At 47.3% G+C, this 18,295-nt stretch overlaps 2 protein-coding genes across 4 annotated transcripts; both read left to right on the top strand.

The window, feature by feature from the left end:
- Positions 1 to 4,093: 4,093 nt before the first annotated feature.
- LOC135820745 (uncharacterized) lies at positions 4,094 to 6,992 on the top strand. Of its 2 annotated transcripts, none has more exons than XM_065333765.1 (2): positions 4,094 to 4,166; positions 4,598 to 6,992. In XM_065333765.1, the coding sequence occupies exon 2, from the start codon at positions 4,703 to 4,705 to the stop codon at positions 6,302 to 6,304; it is 1,602 nt and encodes a 533-aa protein (XP_065189837.1). In that variant the 5' UTR covers positions 4,094 to 4,166; positions 4,598 to 4,702; the 3' UTR covers positions 6,305 to 6,992. The 2 variants fall into 2 exon arrangements, with proteins under 2 accessions (XP_065189837.1, XP_065189836.1); XM_065333764.1 differs by having other exon boundaries at positions 4,104 to 4,295.
- Positions 6,993 to 10,515: 3,523 nt separating this feature from the next.
- LOC135820743 (uncharacterized) lies at positions 10,516 to 13,432 on the top strand. Of its 2 annotated transcripts, none has more exons than XM_065333763.1 (2): positions 10,516 to 10,606; positions 11,038 to 13,432. In XM_065333763.1, the coding sequence occupies exon 2, from the start codon at positions 11,143 to 11,145 to the stop codon at positions 12,742 to 12,744; it is 1,602 nt and encodes a 533-aa protein (XP_065189835.1). In that variant the 5' UTR covers positions 10,516 to 10,606; positions 11,038 to 11,142; the 3' UTR covers positions 12,745 to 13,432. The 2 variants fall into 2 exon arrangements, with proteins under 2 accessions (XP_065189835.1, XP_065189834.1); XM_065333762.1 differs by having other exon boundaries at positions 10,520 to 10,735.
- The last annotated feature ends 4,863 nt before the right edge of the window (positions 13,433 to 18,295 follow it).

Below are 18,295 nucleotides of genomic sequence, written 5' to 3'. Positions count from 1 at the left end.
TTTTCTCTTGTTCTGAGCAACTCCATTGAACCTGCCATCGTGGTCTTTGTTTTTCCTCTTGGTAGTTAAAGGTGCCCGCCCACCCTGGTTTCATGGGGTCTTCCGCTGTTCTTCTTGATATTCTATGCCAATGTGTGTGGCTTATGATTATTACATACACTGGACATTACATACCATTTCTTGCTGTCTCTATTCTTGGGTCCGACTGGCAGCGGGGCAGGAATTATTGAAATAGAAAGGTTTTTTGGCCGAAAGGCGTGTTTTTCCTCTAGCCCGGTTGAGCGGTCGCGGCTAGGAATGTAGGGAGTCATTGTTTTTCAGGCGCTCCCCTGCTGCCCAGTCACCCATGCTCACCACTGGCCATGCTGTTCCACTTGATTTAACGGCCTTTTCTCCCGCTTGCTGGCTGTTCTTTGATGGATTTAGATGTTTTTCGGCTATTTATCTATTACATTGTATGCGGCTGCGAGTGTAGTTTTTTGCTTCTACTCATTTCTGGAAAACCACTACGGTGGTGAGTGTGATTGCTCTGGTAGACCACTACCCCATGTACTGAACAGTTGCTTTGTGAGTGAAAAATATGGAAAGTTACTATTCTTGCACTGGACATATAATCGGATCCACCCGTACTAGCCTGTGTGCGTCTTGCTCAACTCGTTATCACTTTGGAGATGTCACATGTAACCCTTTCCCAAAGGTAGACCATGTAGTAGTGGAACAATCCGCCTGTTCGCATCAAATTCCATACAGTTGTCCATGTTCTACAAGTACAAGTAGATGCACCAGAAAGTTGTAGGTTTACGACTCCCTTGATAACATGTCCAGTCCACTACAATCAGTGACGGTCGTAGCTAGGTCGGACGGTGCGTTGAGCCCGTTGAACTTTTGCTACTACAGTACAACGCCCTCTACAAAAAATTCCCCTGTTATTTTGCACAGAACCATTATACATTAGCAGCATATGTGAGCACAATGCGGCATAATATGATACCTTTTAGCATAAAAATAGCACAATTCTGCAATTTTTTCAGCAATGCGAAAAGCATAATTTCACGAAAATATTAGCATAATTTGTCAAGGCCTAGCGGTCGTGCTCCACATTTTTTGATGACATTTTACCTACCTGCGCAGCTGCGCGGGCGAAATCAAACTAATCCTCGTGTTCTGGCCTGCGCAACGAATTAAATTTTTTTCTTTTTTCACTTTCCGACTGTCGACACTGCATTTATTCGCACAGCAGAAAAGCAACCAACAGAAAATCACGGAGTCATAGCAAACAAAACAAGATCATCGGATAATAAAAAGTGTGGCTAGACACGGCTACTCCGCAAGAGTCTCAGTCACGCAACTGACAGTCGTTGACTGCCAGCACAACAGGAGTGGCAGCATCCAAACGACTGCGGTAGGGAGAAGCACGGTGCCCACGGAGGCTCATCGATTTAAAATTTGAATTTTAAAATTTTCGCGTACAAAACAATGCAAAGTACGGGAAACAGGTCGAGCCGCGACCGCGGCTCGCAGTTTTTTGATCAAGAATCGTAGCAAAAGCTCGCGGTGAGCCTGCGCTCCAGCTCGAGCCGCGGTCACTATGGTACTGATGATTGATTGATTGATTTTATTTTACTTCGCAAGTTCAAACGGGTTCCTGGCCCAGTTATATGAAAGCGAAGGATAGAATTTGCCAAAATCCTAATGAGCAACAGCATAGGCAATATTATCATAGAAGTGGAGTACTATGCGAGCGAGAATACTGAGAAGAAAGGAACATGTCAGAACCTGACGAAACACAACCTATTTCAGGCATACATAAGGAAGGCAGGCTAGCTTAAAATCTTGCAATCTGGATACGATGCGCACCTCTCTAGGCAAACTGTTCCACAGAAATGCTCCTGCGGTGGCGAATCTCGTTTGGCCACACCGACTGCGAGCTGGCTGGCTGAGCAGACCATTGGCATCCTGATGGCGCGTACTTCTGCCGCTGCATGCTGCTGGTTTGAGAAGCTGGGCTAGAGCAAGGCTAGTGGAGTCATTTAGACAACGCCAAATGAAGATCAGGAGCTTTTGTTTAAAAAGTTCAGTGACGCGGTAAATCGAGTTGGCAGCCAGGAGGGGCTGCATCGCGGAACATGGCGGGCTGCCATCAATGCATCGGATCGCCTGGTTTTGCATGGCTTGCAGACGCTGAAGTTGGGTCACGCGGAGGGCTGCAGAGAAGCTGCAGGCACCATATATCATATCCGGCATGACAATAGCCTTTACATATATCTTGCGCGAGCTGCGGGAGAGGCATCGACGGGCTCGCCACAAGTCGCCTATCTTCCTCGCAACTTTGGTCACTATGGCGCTGACGTGTACATCCCAACTCAGGCGGTTGTCGTCGCGGTGGGTGATGACGTTTCAAACCGCGAAAGACGTGCACCGGAGCCGCAGTGGAACCCGGCCCTCCCAAGCGGCCGATGCAGCGCCTCACGGTGGGGGTGAGTGGGATATCCGTGACAGCTCGCACCTCCCGTAAACTGCATGACTTAGATATATTCTCGCTCTCCGTGGTGATTGAAGACCCATGGAAGACGTTATTATGTTCAGAATGATGTCCTGAGAATATATTGAAATGAAATAATTCTAGGGAATTGTTACAGGGTATTTTGGAAGAATGGAGAGAGAGAGTGAGAGAGAGAGAGAGCACTGAAATGTTTGTCTCGCTGTAATTACTCCAGATTATTGAATGGTGTATGTTCTACTCGATATTTTCCACAATGTTTTTTCCTGATTTGCGGGATCTCTTCTTTTGCTGTTTGCGTGTTTACAGGAAGTGACTGTCTGGTGTATCTGCACCAGATCCTGGGGACATGAAGTCAGATGCAGAGGCAGGGTCGTCCAGTGATGCAACACTGCCGTTCCATGTGCAACGTCACCGCTAATTCCCCCGGCGAAAACACAAAAAGACAAACACGTCAAGAGACTACAGTATTGACCGTTCTGGTAATGAATCGCGACTGCTCGGACAGTCGATAATCAAAACACACGGCACCAGCATGATGTTTTGATATTAGGAACCACACACCAGCTCAATTCTCAAGCCCAAAAATTGAAGAATACAAAACACAGAGCGACGCAACAAGAGATCATCCGGCAACCAAACCAACCTGGGTCTAATGCACTGGATAGTCCTGAAATACGCAGGCCACACAAAGCAGTGCAAGCACATACTGTTACAAGGTACATGCATTGCAGAACAAAGTGTAACCAAAGATACACGGGGTTATAGCTGCACACTCGTGCATGTGCTCGCTCAGCCCAAGAACACGCATGATGATAGAAATAATCCGGGGGAAACACGCTAGCACCGAAGTAAGCATCAAGACGTAAATAGTCATCATCACAAGTCATCATCCACTTGTTCAGGAGCTTACCTTTTGGAGTTCACATCGTTTACACGATCTCTTATGCTGTCTTCTTGCACCTTGGCTTTGTTGACCATGGATACGCCATCCCAGAAGACATTCTACAGGAGCTACTAATGCAGAGCGTTTCTCACGCTCGATCTCGGCGTTCTACCTCGTCACGCCAATAAAATCCTCCGTGACACTGGCTACAGTCATAAGAGACGCCTCAGTAAGGTAATAAGCACGCCAACACCGTCGAGATCAAGGACAAAGAGAAAACCAAACACTCGCTGAAAACAGCAAAGAAGAAACGAAGAAATGTACACGATTCCTATAATGTTGCCACTGACAACTGGTTCGGTGGAGACGACGCTACTTTTGTTTGTCCCCAGTGGGATCATTGCTATGCGTATCGAAGGTACTGTGACGTTATCACTTACCAGCCCCATAGCGGCAATGAAGAAGCCCACAAGGGCACATGACGATTTTGTAATCAACATTACATAATATTATTCTATTTACATCGTATACTGAAGTGCACAATCCAGCAGAGAACGTAAGTGGGTCTAACTCCCCCGCGACCACTGGACATCATGATTGTTCCAAAGCGGAATACACCCTGTGCCGAGCGTGGCTGTGACCAATGGGACAAGCTCGCCTGTATTTCAGCAGCTGTACATAAACGACAGTCAGGCCTAATGTTCTTTCAGTTGGACCTTGTTTTCTTGTGGAGCTGTACGGTGCGCTCATCTCGGCTAGATTGAAGAAGAAGATAAGAAGGTTTGTGAAGTAGCCGCGTCTAGAGCAATAAATAAATAACTAGCAGTGGTAGACAAGCTGCTTGGGATCGAATCGATCGTATCGGAGGTGCCAGGGGATCGCTTCCGAGAAGAAACTCAAAACACATTGGTAAGATTGGATTTTACAGCTTATCAGCTACTGCAGTGCTATCAGTGTCATTTCCTTTCTTGTCACAGTAACACCGAAACGCACAGGTGCATTGATTAAAAACCTGACGGAAACGCAAGCGGGATCTCAACGACATCCAATCAATTTTCCTATTTCATCGCTGGCATACAAGTTTCGGGTCTTGTTCATGGGCAAGAATACTTTCTACATTGAATACAGGCTTATTGTCTTGTTCGCAGCTAGAGGTTTTCACATAGTACTCTTTTCTTGACTTAATACTGGTATATTTGTCTTGTTTACAGGTGCATTGATCAAAAGCCTGACGGAAACTCAACCGGCACCTCAACGACATCCAACTTTCCAAGCAGAACTTCAGGAAAGAACGAAGGTGAGAGTCTGAAGCGAGAATGTCGACCGCAGCAAAGGTTGTGCAGAATCACGGGGCGACCTCACCGTATGAAGTGGTGATGGACGTGATGGTCAATTTGGATTCACCACCATCACTGGAGGCGCAATTGCCAGCAAGCAGTGAAGGAGTAGCTCCGGCACTAACGGCGCAGACTGTCGGTGATAGGCTGTTGCACTGGAAAGGCATCATCAAGCAGAATAGACATTGTTCGTACTATGCCGTCGGACAAGCCCTCCATTCCATTCTATACGACGAGCATCTTCTAAGCACTAGCTGTTTTCACGCGTGGACGAAAACTGAGGTTGGCCTGTCACGAAGCCACGCCTATGAGTATATTCGCGGGTACAAGATAGCACGAATGATCCGCAGTCAAGACCCCAACATGTTAGTTCCGACGGCTTTGTCGCATTTCCGAGTGTTCAACAATATTTCTTTGGAAGACAATGCAGTGAAGGTGTTTCAGCTCTGGAAAGCAATTCTGGAATCAACACCACCAGAGAACATACATCAATTGACAGCAAAGGAGATCCTGGCCAAGGGCAAATCTATACTCTGCAACGGCACCAGCAATGCGGACACCATGCCAAAGCATCATCTCCATGGTGATGACTTTGAAATGCAGGAGAGCCTACCTTCCTCTGCTTTGTCCCAGGTGGCTAGCAGTAACAAGCGCAGGCAGCCAGTTTGGGAACATGAGCGCAGATCCGTTGGTTACTCTCAAGCCGAGCAACATGATATCGACTGTGAGGCGCATGGTGACGTTGATTACAATGGTGCCTACAGCTACACTGATGACGACGCCGATGAGCAACCAATGTTCGAGACCAACAGTCGGACGACACACGCAGGTCAAGCAAAGCGCCGCAATCACCCAAGCAGACATCGCAATCACCCAAGCAGACATCGCAATCATCCAAGCAGACATCGCAATCACCCAAGCAGACATGTGATGAGTACCAGTGGTAACAATGGCCACGGCATGGTCAATGACCAGCAACACGGCCAACAGTGTGAACGGCATGTAAACGGTGACATTGCTGTTCGTTCACCAGACGACGCGCTACCACCACTACCACCACTACCAGCACTGATTCCAATATCCATCACACCAGGACAACTGGCTGGTATTGCCAGGCGATTGGTTAGGCCTGGTTTTGATGTGTCCGTGTGCCCAGCGGAGACAAGCGACGAGGAGTGTGTCATCGATGCAGAAACAACGCACATGTCCCATGGATACATGAAACCATGGAGAGGAACAGTTTGGGGAAACTTCTCCGGACCCCGCTTTGACGACCATGATGAACTGGCAGTCTACGTTGGTGCAGCAATGGATAAGTTCAACGCTAGAGAGTATGACTCGGGAGTGTTCGTTGTGAATGTGGCATTCTTCTCCAGCTTCTTCCCCAAGCTACTCGAATACCCGCACTGCTTTCTTCGGAAGCCACTAGAGGCTCACTTGCCAGGTGATAGTACCAATGATGATGCCATCACCCACCACCAAGTCATTGTTGCCTACTTTGGAAGCGATGCGAGCCAGTTTGTTCAGGTCATGACCAACCATGGCTACATTCCTGGTGTCAATAGCTGGTGTCCTTTCTAATCATTCCTATAGAAATAAAAATTATGCAGTGTAGTGGACATACGGTATCATTGCTACTTCTTGTATTGCTACTGTTCTATCCTCTTGATGTAACGACAGAGCTGAGCCTGTGAACTTTTTTGTTTTTTTCACGGCGTTTTCTCTTGTTCTGAGCAACTCCATTGAACCTGCCATCGTGGTCTTTGTTTTTCCTCTTGGTAGTTAAAGGTGCCCGCCCACCCTGGTTTCATGGGGTCTTCCGCTGTTCTTCTTGATATTCTATGCCAATGTGTGTGGCTTATGATTATTACATACACTGGACATTACATACCATTTCTTGCTGTCTCTATTCTTGGGTCCGACTGGCAGCGGGGCAGGAATTATTGAAATAGAAAGGTTTTTTGGCCGAAAGGCGTGTTTTTCCTCTAGCCCGGTTGAGCGGTCGCGGCTAGGAATGTAGGGAGTCATTGTTTTTCAGGCGCTCCCCTGCTGCCCAGTCACCCATGCTCACCACTGGCCATGCTGTTCCACTTGATTTAACGGCCTTTTCTCCCGCTTGCTGGCTGTTCTTTGATGGATTTAGATGTTTTTCGGCTATTTATCTATTACATTGTATGCGGCTGCGAGTGTAGTTTTTTGCTTCTACTCATTTCTGGAAAACCACTACGGTGGTGAGTGTGATTGCTCTGGTAGACCACTACCCCATGTACTGAACAGTTGCTTTGTGAGTGAAAAATATGGAAAGTTACTATTCTTGCACTGGACATATAATCGGATCCACCCGTACTAGCCTGTGTGCGTCTTGCTCAACTCGTTATCACTTTGGAGATGTCACATGTAACCCTTTCCCAAAGGTAGACCATGTAGTAGTGGAACAATCCGCCTGTTCGCATCAAATTCCATACAGTTGTCCATGTTCTACAAGTACAAGTAGATGCACCAGAAAGTTGTAGGTTTACGACTCCCTTGATAACATGTCCAGTCCACTACAATCAGTGACGGTCGTAGCTAGGTCGGACGGTGCGTTGAGCCCGTTGAACTTTTGCTACTACAGTACAACGCCCTCTACAAAAAATTCCCCTGTTATTTTGCACAGAACCATTATACATTAGCAGCATATGTGAGCACAATGCGGCATAATATGATACCTTTTAGCATAAAAATAGCACAATTCTGCAATTTTTTCAGCAATGCGAAAAGCATAATTTCACGAAAATATTAGCATAATTTGTCAAGGCCTAGCGGTCGTGCTCCACATTTTTTGATGACATTTTACCTACCTGCGCAGCTGCGCGGGCGAAATCAAACTAATCCTCGTGTTCTGGCCTGCGCAACGAATTAAATTTTTTTCTTTTTTCACTTTCCGACTGTCGACACTGCATTTATTCGCACAGCAGAAAAGCAACCAACAGAAAATCACGGAGTCATAGCAAACAAAACAAGATCATCGGATAATAAAAAGTGTGGCTAGACACGGCTACTCCGCAAGAGTCTCAGTCACGCAACTGACAGTCGTTGACTGCCAGCACAACAGGAGTGGCAGCATCCAAACGACTGCGGTAGGGAGAAGCACGGTGCCCACGGAGGCTCATCGATTTAAAATTTGAATTTTAAAATTTTCGCGTACAAAACAATGCAAAGTACGGGAAACAGGTCGAGCCGCGACCGCGGCTCGCAGTTTTTTGATCAAGAATCGTAGCAAAAGCTCGCGGTGAGCCTGCGCTCCAGCTCGAGCCGCGGTCACTATGGTACTGATGATTGATTGATTGATTTTATTTTACTTCGCAAGTTCAAACGGGTTCCTGGCCCAGTTATATGAAAGCGAAGGATAGAATTTGCCAAAATCCTAATGAGCAACAGCATAGGCAATATTATCATAGAAGTGGAGTACTATGCGAGCGAGAATACTGAGAAGAAAGGAACATGTCAGAACCTGACGAAACACAACCTATTTCAGGCATACATAAGGAAGGCAGGCTAGCTTAAAATCTTGCAATCTGGATACGATGCGCACCTCTCTAGGCAAACTGTTCCACAGAAATGCTCCTGCGGTGGCGAATCTCGTTTGGCCACACCGACTGCGAGCTGGCTGGCTGAGCAGACCATTGGCATCCTGATGGCGCGTACTTCTGCCGCTGCATGCTGCTGGTTTGAGAAGCTGGGCTAGAGCAAGGCTAGTGGAGTCATTTAGACAACGCCAAATGAAGATCAGGAGCTTTTGTTTAAAAAGTTCAGTGACGCGGTAAATCGAGTTGGCAGCCAGGAGGGGCTGCATCGCGGAACATGGCGGGCTGCCATCAATGCATCGGATCGCCTGGTTTTGCATGGCTTGTAGACGCTGAAGTTGGGTCACGCGGAGGGCTGCAGAGAAGCTGCAGGCACCATATATCATATCCGGCATGACAATAGCCTTTACATATATCTTGCGCGAGCTGCGGGAGAGGCATCGACGGGCTCGCCACAAGTCGCCTATCTTCCTCGCAACTTTGGTCACTATGGCGCTGACGTGTACATCCCAACTCAGGCGGTTGTCGTCGCGGTGGGTGATGACGTTTCAAACCGCGAAAGACGTGCACCGGAGCCGCAGTGGAACCCGGCCCTCCCAAGCGGCCGATGCAGCGCCTCACGGTGGGGGTGAGTGGGATATCCGTGACAGCTCGCACCTCCCGTAAACTGCATGACTTAGATATATTCTCGCTCTCCGTGGTGATTGAAGACCCATGGAAGACGTTATTATGTTCAGAATGATGTCCTGAGAATATATTGAAATGAAATAATTCTAGGGAATTGTTACAGGGTATTTTGGAAGAATGGAGAGAGAGAGTGAGAGAGAGAGAGAGCACTGAAATGTTTGTCTCGCTGTAATTACTCCAGATTATTGAATGGTGTATGTTCTACTCGATATTTTCCACAATGTTTTTTCCTGATTTGCGGGATCTCTTCTTTTGCTGTTTGCGTGTTTACAGGAAGTGACTGTCTGGTGTATCTGCACCAGATCCTGGGGACATGAAGTCAGATGCAGAGGCAGGGTCGTCCAGTGATGCAACACTGCCGTTCCATGTGCAACGTCACCGCTAATTCCCCCGGCGAAAACACAAAAAGACAAACACGTCAAGAGACTACAGTATTGACCGTTCTGGTAATGAATCGCGACTGCTCGGACAGTCGATAATCAAAACACACGGCACCAGCATGATGTTTTGATATTAGGAACCACACACCAGCTCAATTCTCAAGCCCAAAAATTGAAGAATACAAAACACAGAGCGACGCAACAAGAGATCATCCGGCAACCAAACCAACCTGGGTCTAATGCACTGGATAGTCCTGAAATACGCAGGCCACACAAAGCAGTGCAAGCACATACTGTTACAAGGTACATGCATTGCAGAACAAAGTGTAACCAAAGATACACGGGGTTATAGCTGCACACTCGTGCATGTGCTCGCTCAGCCCAAGAACACGCATGATGATAGAAATAATCCGGGGGAAACACGCTAGCACCGAAGTAAGCATCAAGACGTAAATAGTCATCATCACAAGTCATCATCCACTTGTTCAGGAGCTTACCTTTTGGAGTTCACATCGTTTACACGATCTCTTATGCTGTCTTCTTGCACCTTGGCTTTGTTGACCATGGATACGCCATCCCAGAAGACATTCTACAGGAGCTACTAATGCAGAGCGCTTCTCACGCTCGATCTCGGCGTTCTACCTCGTCACGCCAATAAAATCCTCCGTGACACTGGCTACAGTCATAAGAGACGCCTCAGTAAGGTAATAAGCACGCCAACACCGTCGAGATCAAGGACAAAGAGAAAACCAAACACTCACTGAAAACAGCAAAGAAGAAACGAAGAAATGTACACGATTCCTATAATGTTGCCACTGACAACTGGTTCGGTGGAGACGACGCTACTTTTGTTTGTCCCCAGTGGGATCATTGCTATGCGTATCGAAGGTACTGTGACGTTATCACTTAACAGCCCCATAGCGGCAATGAAGAAGCCCACAAGCGCACATGACGATTTTGTAATCAACATTACATAATATTATTCTATTTACATCGTATACTGAAGTGCACAATCCAGCAGAGAACGGAAGTGGGTCTAACTCCCCCGCGACCACTGGACATCATGATTGTTTCAAAGCGGAATACACCCTGTGTCGAGCATGGCTGTGACCAATGGGACAAGCTCGCCTGTATTTCAGCAGCTGTACATAAACGACAGTCAGGCCTAATGTTCTTTCAGTTGGACCTTGTTTTCTTGTGGAGCTGTACGGTGCGCTCATCTCGGCTAGATTGAAGAAGAAGATAAGAAGGTTTGTGAAGTAGCCGCGTCTAGAGCAATAAATAAATAACTAGCAGTGGTAGACAAGCTGCTTGGGATCGAATCGATCGTATCGGAGGTGCCAGGGGATCGCTTCCGAGAAGAAACTCAAAACACATTGGTAAGATTGGATTTTACAGCTTATCAGCTACTGCAGTGCTATCAGTGTCATTTCCTTTCTTGTCACAGTAACACCGAAACGCACAGGTGCATTGATTAAAAACCTGACGGAAACGCAAGCGGGATCTCAACGACATCCAATCAATTTTCCTATTTCATCGCTGGCATACAAGTTTCGGGTCTTGTTCATGGGCAAGAATACTTTCTACATTGAATACAGGCTTATTGTCTTGTTCGCAGCTAGAGGTTTTCACATAGTACTCTTTTCTTGACTTAATACTGGTATATTTGTCTTGTTTACAGGTGCATTGATCAAAAGCCTGACGGAAACTCAACCGGCACCTCAACGACATCCAACTTTCCAAGCAGAACTTCAGGAAAGAACGAAGGTGAGAGTCTGAAGCGAGAATGTCGACCGCAGCAAAGGTTGTGCAGAATCACGGGGCGACCTCACCGTATGAAGTGGTGATGGACGTGATGGTCAATTTGGATTCACCACCATCACTGGAGGCGCAATTGCCAGCAAGCAGTGAAGGAGTAGCTCCGGCACTAACGGCGCAGACTGTCGGTGATAGGCTGTTGCACTGGAAAGGCATCATCAAGCAGAATAGACATTGTTCGTACTATGCCGTCGGACAAGCCCTCCATTCCATTCTATACGACGAGCATCTTCTAAGCACTAGCTGTTTTCACGCGTGGACGAAAACTGAGGTTGGCCTGTCACGAAGCCACGCCTATGAGTATATTCGCGGGTACAAGATAGCACGAATGATCCGCAGTCAAGACCCCAACATGTTAGTTCCGACGGCTTTGTCGCATTTCCGAGTGTTCAACAATATTTCTTTGGAAGACAATGCAGTGAAGGTGTTTCAGCTCTGGAAAGCAATTCTGGAATCAACACCACCAGAGAACATACATCAATTGACAGCAAAGGAGATCCTGGCCAAGGGCAAATCTATACTCTGCAACGGCACCAGCAATGCGGACACCATGCCAAAGCATCATCTCCATGGTGATGACTTTGAAATGCAGGAGAGCCTACCTTCCTCTGCTTTGTCCCAGGTGGCTAGCAGTAACAAGCGCAGGCAGCCAGTTTGGGAACATGAGCGCAGATCCGTTGGTTACTCTCAAGCCGAGCAACATGATATCGACTGTGAGGCGCATGGTGACGTTGATTACAATGGTGCCTACAGCTACACTGATGACGACGCCGATGAGCAACCAATGTTCGAGACCAACAGTCGGACGACACACGCAGGTCAAGCAAAGCGCCGCAATCACCCAAGCAGACATCGCAATCACCCAAGCAGACATCGCAATCATCCAAGCAGACATCGCAATCACCCAAGCAGACATGTGATGAGTACCAGTGGTAACAATGGCCACGGCATGGTCAATGACCAGCAACACGGCCAACAGTGTGAACGGCATGTAAACGGTGACATTGCTGTTCGTTCACCAGACGACGCGCTACCACCACTACCACCACTACCAGCACTGATTCCAATATCCATCACACCAGGACAACTGGCTGGTATTGCCAGGCGATTGGTTAGGCCTGGTTTTGATGTGTCCGTGTGCCCAGCGGAGACAAGCGACGAGGAGTGTGTCATCGATGCAGAAACAACGCACATGTCCCATGGATACATGAAACCATGGAGAGGAACAGTTTGGGGAAACTTCTCCGGACCCCGCTTTGACGACCATGATGAACTGGCAGTCTACGTTGGTGCAGCAATGGATAAGTTCAACGCTAGAGAGTATGACTCGGGAGTGTTCGTTGTGAATGTGGCATTCTTCTCCAGCTTCTTCCCCAAGCTACTCGAATACCCGCACTGCTTTCTTCGGAAGCCACTAGAGGCTCACTTGCCAGGTGATAGTACCAATGATGATGCCATCACCCACCACCAAGTCATTGTTGCCTACTTTGGAAGCGATGCGAGCCAGTTTGTTCAGGTCATGACCAACCATGGCTACATTCCTGGTGTCAATAGCTGGTGTCCTTTCTAATCATTCCTATAGAAATAAAAATTATGCAGTGTAGTGGACATACGGTATCATTGCTACTTCTTGTATTGCTACTGTTCTATCCTCTTGATGTAACGACAGAGCTGAGCCTGTGAACTTTTTTGTTTTTTTCACGGCGTTTTCTCTTGTTCTGAGCAACTCCATTGAACCTGCCATCGTGGTCTTTGTTTTTCCTCTTGGTAGTTAAAGGTGCCCGCCCACCCTGGTTTCATGGGGTCTTCCGCTGTTCTTCTTGATATTCTATGCCAATGTGTGTGGCTTATGATTATTACATACACTGGACATTACATACCATTTCTTGCTGTCTCTATTCTTGGGTCCGACTGGCAGCGGGGCAGGAATTATTGAAATAGAAAGGTTTTTTGGCCGAAAGGCGTGTTTTTCCTCTAGCCCGGTTGAGCGGTCGCGGCTAGGAATGTAGGGAGTCATTGTTTTTCAGGCGCTCCCCTGCTGCCCAGTCACCCATGCTCACCACTGGCCATGCTGTTCCACTTGATTTAACGGCCTTTTCTCCCGCTTGCTGGCTGTTCTTTGATGGATTTAGATGTTTTTCGGCTATTTATCTATTACATTGTATGTGGCTGCGAGTGTAGTTTTTTGCTTCTACTCATTTCTGGAAAACCACTACGGTGGTGAGTGTGATTGCTCTGGTAGACCACTACCCCATGTACTGAACAGTTGCTTTGTGAGTGAAAAATATGGAAAGTTACTATTCTTGCACTGGACATATAATCGGATCCACCCGTACTAGCCTGTGTGCGTCTTGCTCAACTCGTTATCACTTTGGAGATGTCACATTACTTGTAGCCCTTTCCCAAAGGTAGACCATGTAGTAGTGGTATTCTATAACCCAATGCAACCAGGCAGGCACAGTGGGTTGGTCAAAGACCATGATTGAGATACGAGAGGTACCTGGTTCAAGTCCTGCCTGGGAGCGGTTTTTCCAGCCGTGCTGCTACCCACAGTCAACTGGGAACTTGTGGCCAGGCACAAGGGGTACATGGATGCAGCTAATGGGGTCGTTTTCGGCACTTGTGCCAGTGGTTGTGAGACTTGCCCACTCACCCCCACCGTAAGGCGCTGCATCTGCCGCTAGGGTTTATCGGGTGTTAGCGGCCGTCGTGAGTTCCCTTCGGGAACGGATACGATAATTTACTTACTTAATGCTACAGTCACGCTGGCAACTGAAATCCGACCACCTGAGCGGTGGATGCACATTACTAGTATCGATATCAGATTATTATTCTGTTTCCTAGTTTCACCATCCCGTGTTGGGTCTTTGCGATGTGAACGCACCGCTCAGGTGTCGGATTTCAGTTGCCAGCAGTGTAGTGTTATAGAACCGGGTTCAACACGCATAATTATGGTTCAGATGGTCCCAACGGACCGGGGCTCTACCAACCGTGGATGGTTGTAGCTCTAGTAAGGTCACTGTTTGCGAACACAGTGTCCTCCACCTTGTTTCATGCTGTCAAACTAACATCATCATGTAACCGTGTACTTAAAACTCGCTACATGGACTAGATCATGGACATGGAAGTGCATTGCCAGCTCACACCGAGCAAATGAGTACACTGTAACCAGTTCACCGCCGCACTAAACACACTCCCTGTTACCAGCGGCGCAGGTTTTGCTATGAAATCTCATGATTTGCACACAAGACTAGAAACCAATCGGCTATACGCGTTGCTACAAGATGGTCCCAACGGACAAATACAAAATTTAAAATACCCAAGAGAGAGATTGGATGCTTTGTTGCAACTATGAGTTTCAAGTATTACTACGATCATCAGGGAACCCCCCTGCCTGATGATCTTAGTAATACGTGAAACTCAGAGTTGTAACAAAGCTTCCAATCTCTCTCTTGGGTACAAGGCTCTGCCCTACATGGGTATTGAGCACTCTTCGGACAATGAAGCAAACCACTTGACTACAAATAATAATAATGATAAATCCGGTGACGTTGGCCTGAGCCAGCTTTTTCCCCAAAATTTACGTCACCAGATTTAGCCCTGACTTTGTTTATGCTTACTAGTATGGCCCTAAGGCTATGTGTTGATAACAGGGGCGTAGGAGGGGTTTTGGAAGGGTGCTTATGCGTCAATGGATCCTGATTTTTTTATTACGGTTTTGCACGTTTCGGGCGGACCACGCTTTTCGAAAAGTGGTACGACCATGGTCGTACCAGTCGTAGCGGGTGCTATCATAAGCATACTGCTGGGTAGATCCGAGTATCAGTTCAAGTGTCTGATGATTGCCTAGCGCCGCATGAAGCTCAGAGTTCAAGTTGAAGATATGTGGGCGCCGCGCTCCCCCCCCCCCCCCCCCGGCCCCCCGCACATCAGCTCTCAATACGTGCTACAGCTGGGAGTATAGTAGCTGTAAACGTACCCGTGACACCATAACTACATTCTTCGCGTTGAGAAAGGTTAGCTCTGCTGTATGTATTTATTTGACTTTTGTAGAAGACGCACAGGTAATTTTGTGTCTATATGTATGTAACAGCGTATTGTAGCGTACAGGCCACTAATAGTACAGTCAAGTTACAGCGCTATTCTTTAGGAAAGGAAACCGTGGAAAATTGAGGCAATACTAGAAGGAGAAAAAGGCCCCACGTGTTGTACAATTGGAGATTTTGAGTATTCCAAGATTGCGGAAGACAAGTGCCGCTACCTGTATGTACATTAAATTTCTATTACTGGTTAAATTTTCGTCTGATGATCGATTCAGTTCGTGAAACTCAGAGTTACGAAACAGCAACTGCTCGTGCCTCTGTCTGTGCATGTACAGGTTTATGAAGGATAGGCTGGACGTTCTTGGACACTGGAAGAACTGAAGGACTGCTGAACAGCTGCAGTGAGTAAGTTCTGTTTGTTATCTATTTGACTAGGAAGTTTTAATTTCTTTTCCAACAGGCTGTAACAGTGTGCTTCAGCTGAGTGAGTACTATTATCACAATACACACTTAGCGAGATCCACTAGTAATATCTTAGATGGAAAGGTGTACCTAAAACTCACTACATGTACGAGCAGTCGCTCTGCCAACGACGTCTTCAGGACGTTTGTTGGCATTTTGATATCAGCTATACTGCCCTGTACTAGCTGGGGGACGTGTGGGCGTACATTGCAGTAATGTCTGGCGCCGCATAATGTAGAATCAAGCTCATCAAGCTCAGTACATGACACTGTGTGGGCTTACACCAAGCTCAGTATACAAATGTATCCACTGTACACTGTGACTCAACTGTGCATAGACTGTAATGCATGCTCGGATTACGGGTGGAGGTCTGCTTGTCTTGTTCGCAGCTAGAAGTTTCCTTTACTGCTGACAAGTTAGTTTCTCGTCTTTTTCGCAGGCAGAGGGTATTCATGAGATATGCAGTTGAAGACACCAATGCAGCAGTACTTATGCTTGATTCAACTGTTGGTAAAACACACACCTGGCAGTATGGGCCAGCCTGCTTTGTCGGATACCACCAGCCATGCATCGACTAGGCGCAAGGCGCGAACTGATGGTGTGCTGGTGGTGGTGAGAAGGAGAGCTATGTGCTAGAATAACTGCCCTCACACGCTCTCTAGGCTGCAATGTAAGATATGAGAAGCTGGGCTAGAGCAAGGCTAGTGGAGTCATTTAGACAACGCCAAATGAAGATCAGGAGCTTTTGTTTAAAAAGTTCAGTGACGCGGTAAATCGAGTTGGCAGCCAGGAGGGGCTGCATCGCGGAACATGGCGGGCTGCCATCAATGCATCGGATCGCCTGGTTTTGCATGGCTTGCAGACGCTGAAGTTGGGTCACGCGGAGGGCTGCAGAGAAGCTGCAGGCACCATATATCATATCCGGCATGACAATAGCCTTTACATATATCTTGCGCGAGCTGCGGGAGAGGCATCGACGGGCTCGCCACAAGTCGCCTATCTTCCTCGCAACTTTGGTCACTATGGCGCTGACGTGTACATCCCAACTCAGGCGGTTGTCGTCACGGTGGGTGATGACGTTTCAAACCGCGAAAGACGTGCACCGGAGCCGCAGTGGAACCCGGCCCTCCCAAGCGGCCGATGCAGCGCCTAACGGTGGGGGTGAGTGGGATATCCATGACAGCTCGCACCTCCCGTAAACTGCATGACTTAGATATATTCTCGCTCTCCGTGGTGATTGAAGACCCATGGAAGAAGTTATTATGTTCAGAATGATGTCCTGAGAATATATTGAAATGAAATAATTCTAGGGAATTGTTACAGGGTATTTTGGAAGAATGGAGAGAGAGAGTGAGAGAGAGAGCACTGAAATGTTTGTCTCGCTGTAATTACTCCAGATTATTTAATGGTGTGTGTTCTACTCGATATTTTCCACAATGTTTTTTCCTGATTTGCGGGATCTCTTCTTTTGCTGTTTGCGTGTTTACAGGAAGTGACTGTCTGGTGTATCTGCACCAGATCCTGGGGACATGAAGTCAGATGCAGAGGCAGGGTCGTCCAGTGATGCAACACTGCCGTTCCATGTTCAACGTCACCGCTAATTCCTCCGGCGAAAACACAAAAAGACAAACACGTCAAGAGACTACAGTATTGACCGTTCTGGTAATGAATCGCGACTGCTCGGACAGTCGATAATCAAAACACACAGCACCAGCATGATGTTTTGATATTAGGAACCACACACCAGCTCAATTCTCAAGCCCAAAAATTGATGAATACAAAACACAGAGCGACGCAACAAGAGATCATCCGGCAACCAAACCAACCTGGGTCTAATGCACTGAATAGTCCTGAAATACGCAGGCCAAACAAAGCAGTGCAAGCACATACTGTTACAAGGTACATGCATTGCAGAACAAAGTGTAACCAAAGATACACGGGTTTATAGCTGCACACTCGTGCATGTGCTCGCTCAGCCCAAGAACACGCATGATGATAGAAATAATCCGGGGGAAACACGCTAGCACCGAAGTAAGCATCAAGACGTAAATAGTCATCATCACAAGCCCATCGCCCTAAGGCCGTCGGGGCGTCACGGAGCAAGTATGAACAAGCGGGCGCCATAAAATTCGATCGTGTGCAGCAGCGAGCAGGGACTGCACGTCAAGTGCAGTCCATGAAATAATATTATCAAGCCATGACATTCTGAGCCTGCCTCGGCCACGACCTCCAGCAACACAACCCTGAAGAACAGTCAATGACAAACAGCCGGAACGAACAATATGACCAAAAAATTGCAATTTCCTTGTACGAACAGAAACAATAAGTGGGACTTGTTTGTGAATACTATTTATTTCCTGTCTAACAGACACATTCTTCCGTAAATAGTGCAGCTCTGAAAAAGTAAAAAATTACATTGACATGTACATTGGTGTGCCGAGTAGTATCATCCTCGATTACCCATCCAACCAAGACGTTATCAGGTCCCAGACGCCGAGATCGCACGCCGAATGTGAAGTGCATCTAGCCTTGAACCTGTTGCACAAGGCACACACATATGACAAAAATGACATCCACTCCGATTATTTCCAGAGGCCAATCATAACAGAACACAGA

The sequence above is a fragment of the Sycon ciliatum genome, chromosome 7 (assembly GCF_964019385.1).
Source record: "Sycon ciliatum chromosome 7, ocSycCili1.1, whole genome shotgun sequence".
NCBI classification, from domain to species: Eukaryota; Metazoa; Porifera; class Calcarea; order Leucosolenida; family Sycettidae; genus Sycon; species Sycon ciliatum.
The sequence above is the reverse complement of the archived record's forward strand: the minus strand, read 5'-3'. Positions and strand labels throughout refer to the sequence as shown.

What these genes read in the sequence shown, in the direction of transcription:
- LOC135820745 (XM_065333765.1), top strand. Translation starts at nt 4,703, where the DNA reads ATGTCGACCGCAGCAAAGGTTGTGCAGAATCACGGGGCGACCTCACCG.
- LOC135820743 (XM_065333763.1), top strand. Translation starts at nt 11,143, where the DNA reads ATGTCGACCGCAGCAAAGGTTGTGCAGAATCACGGGGCGACCTCACCG.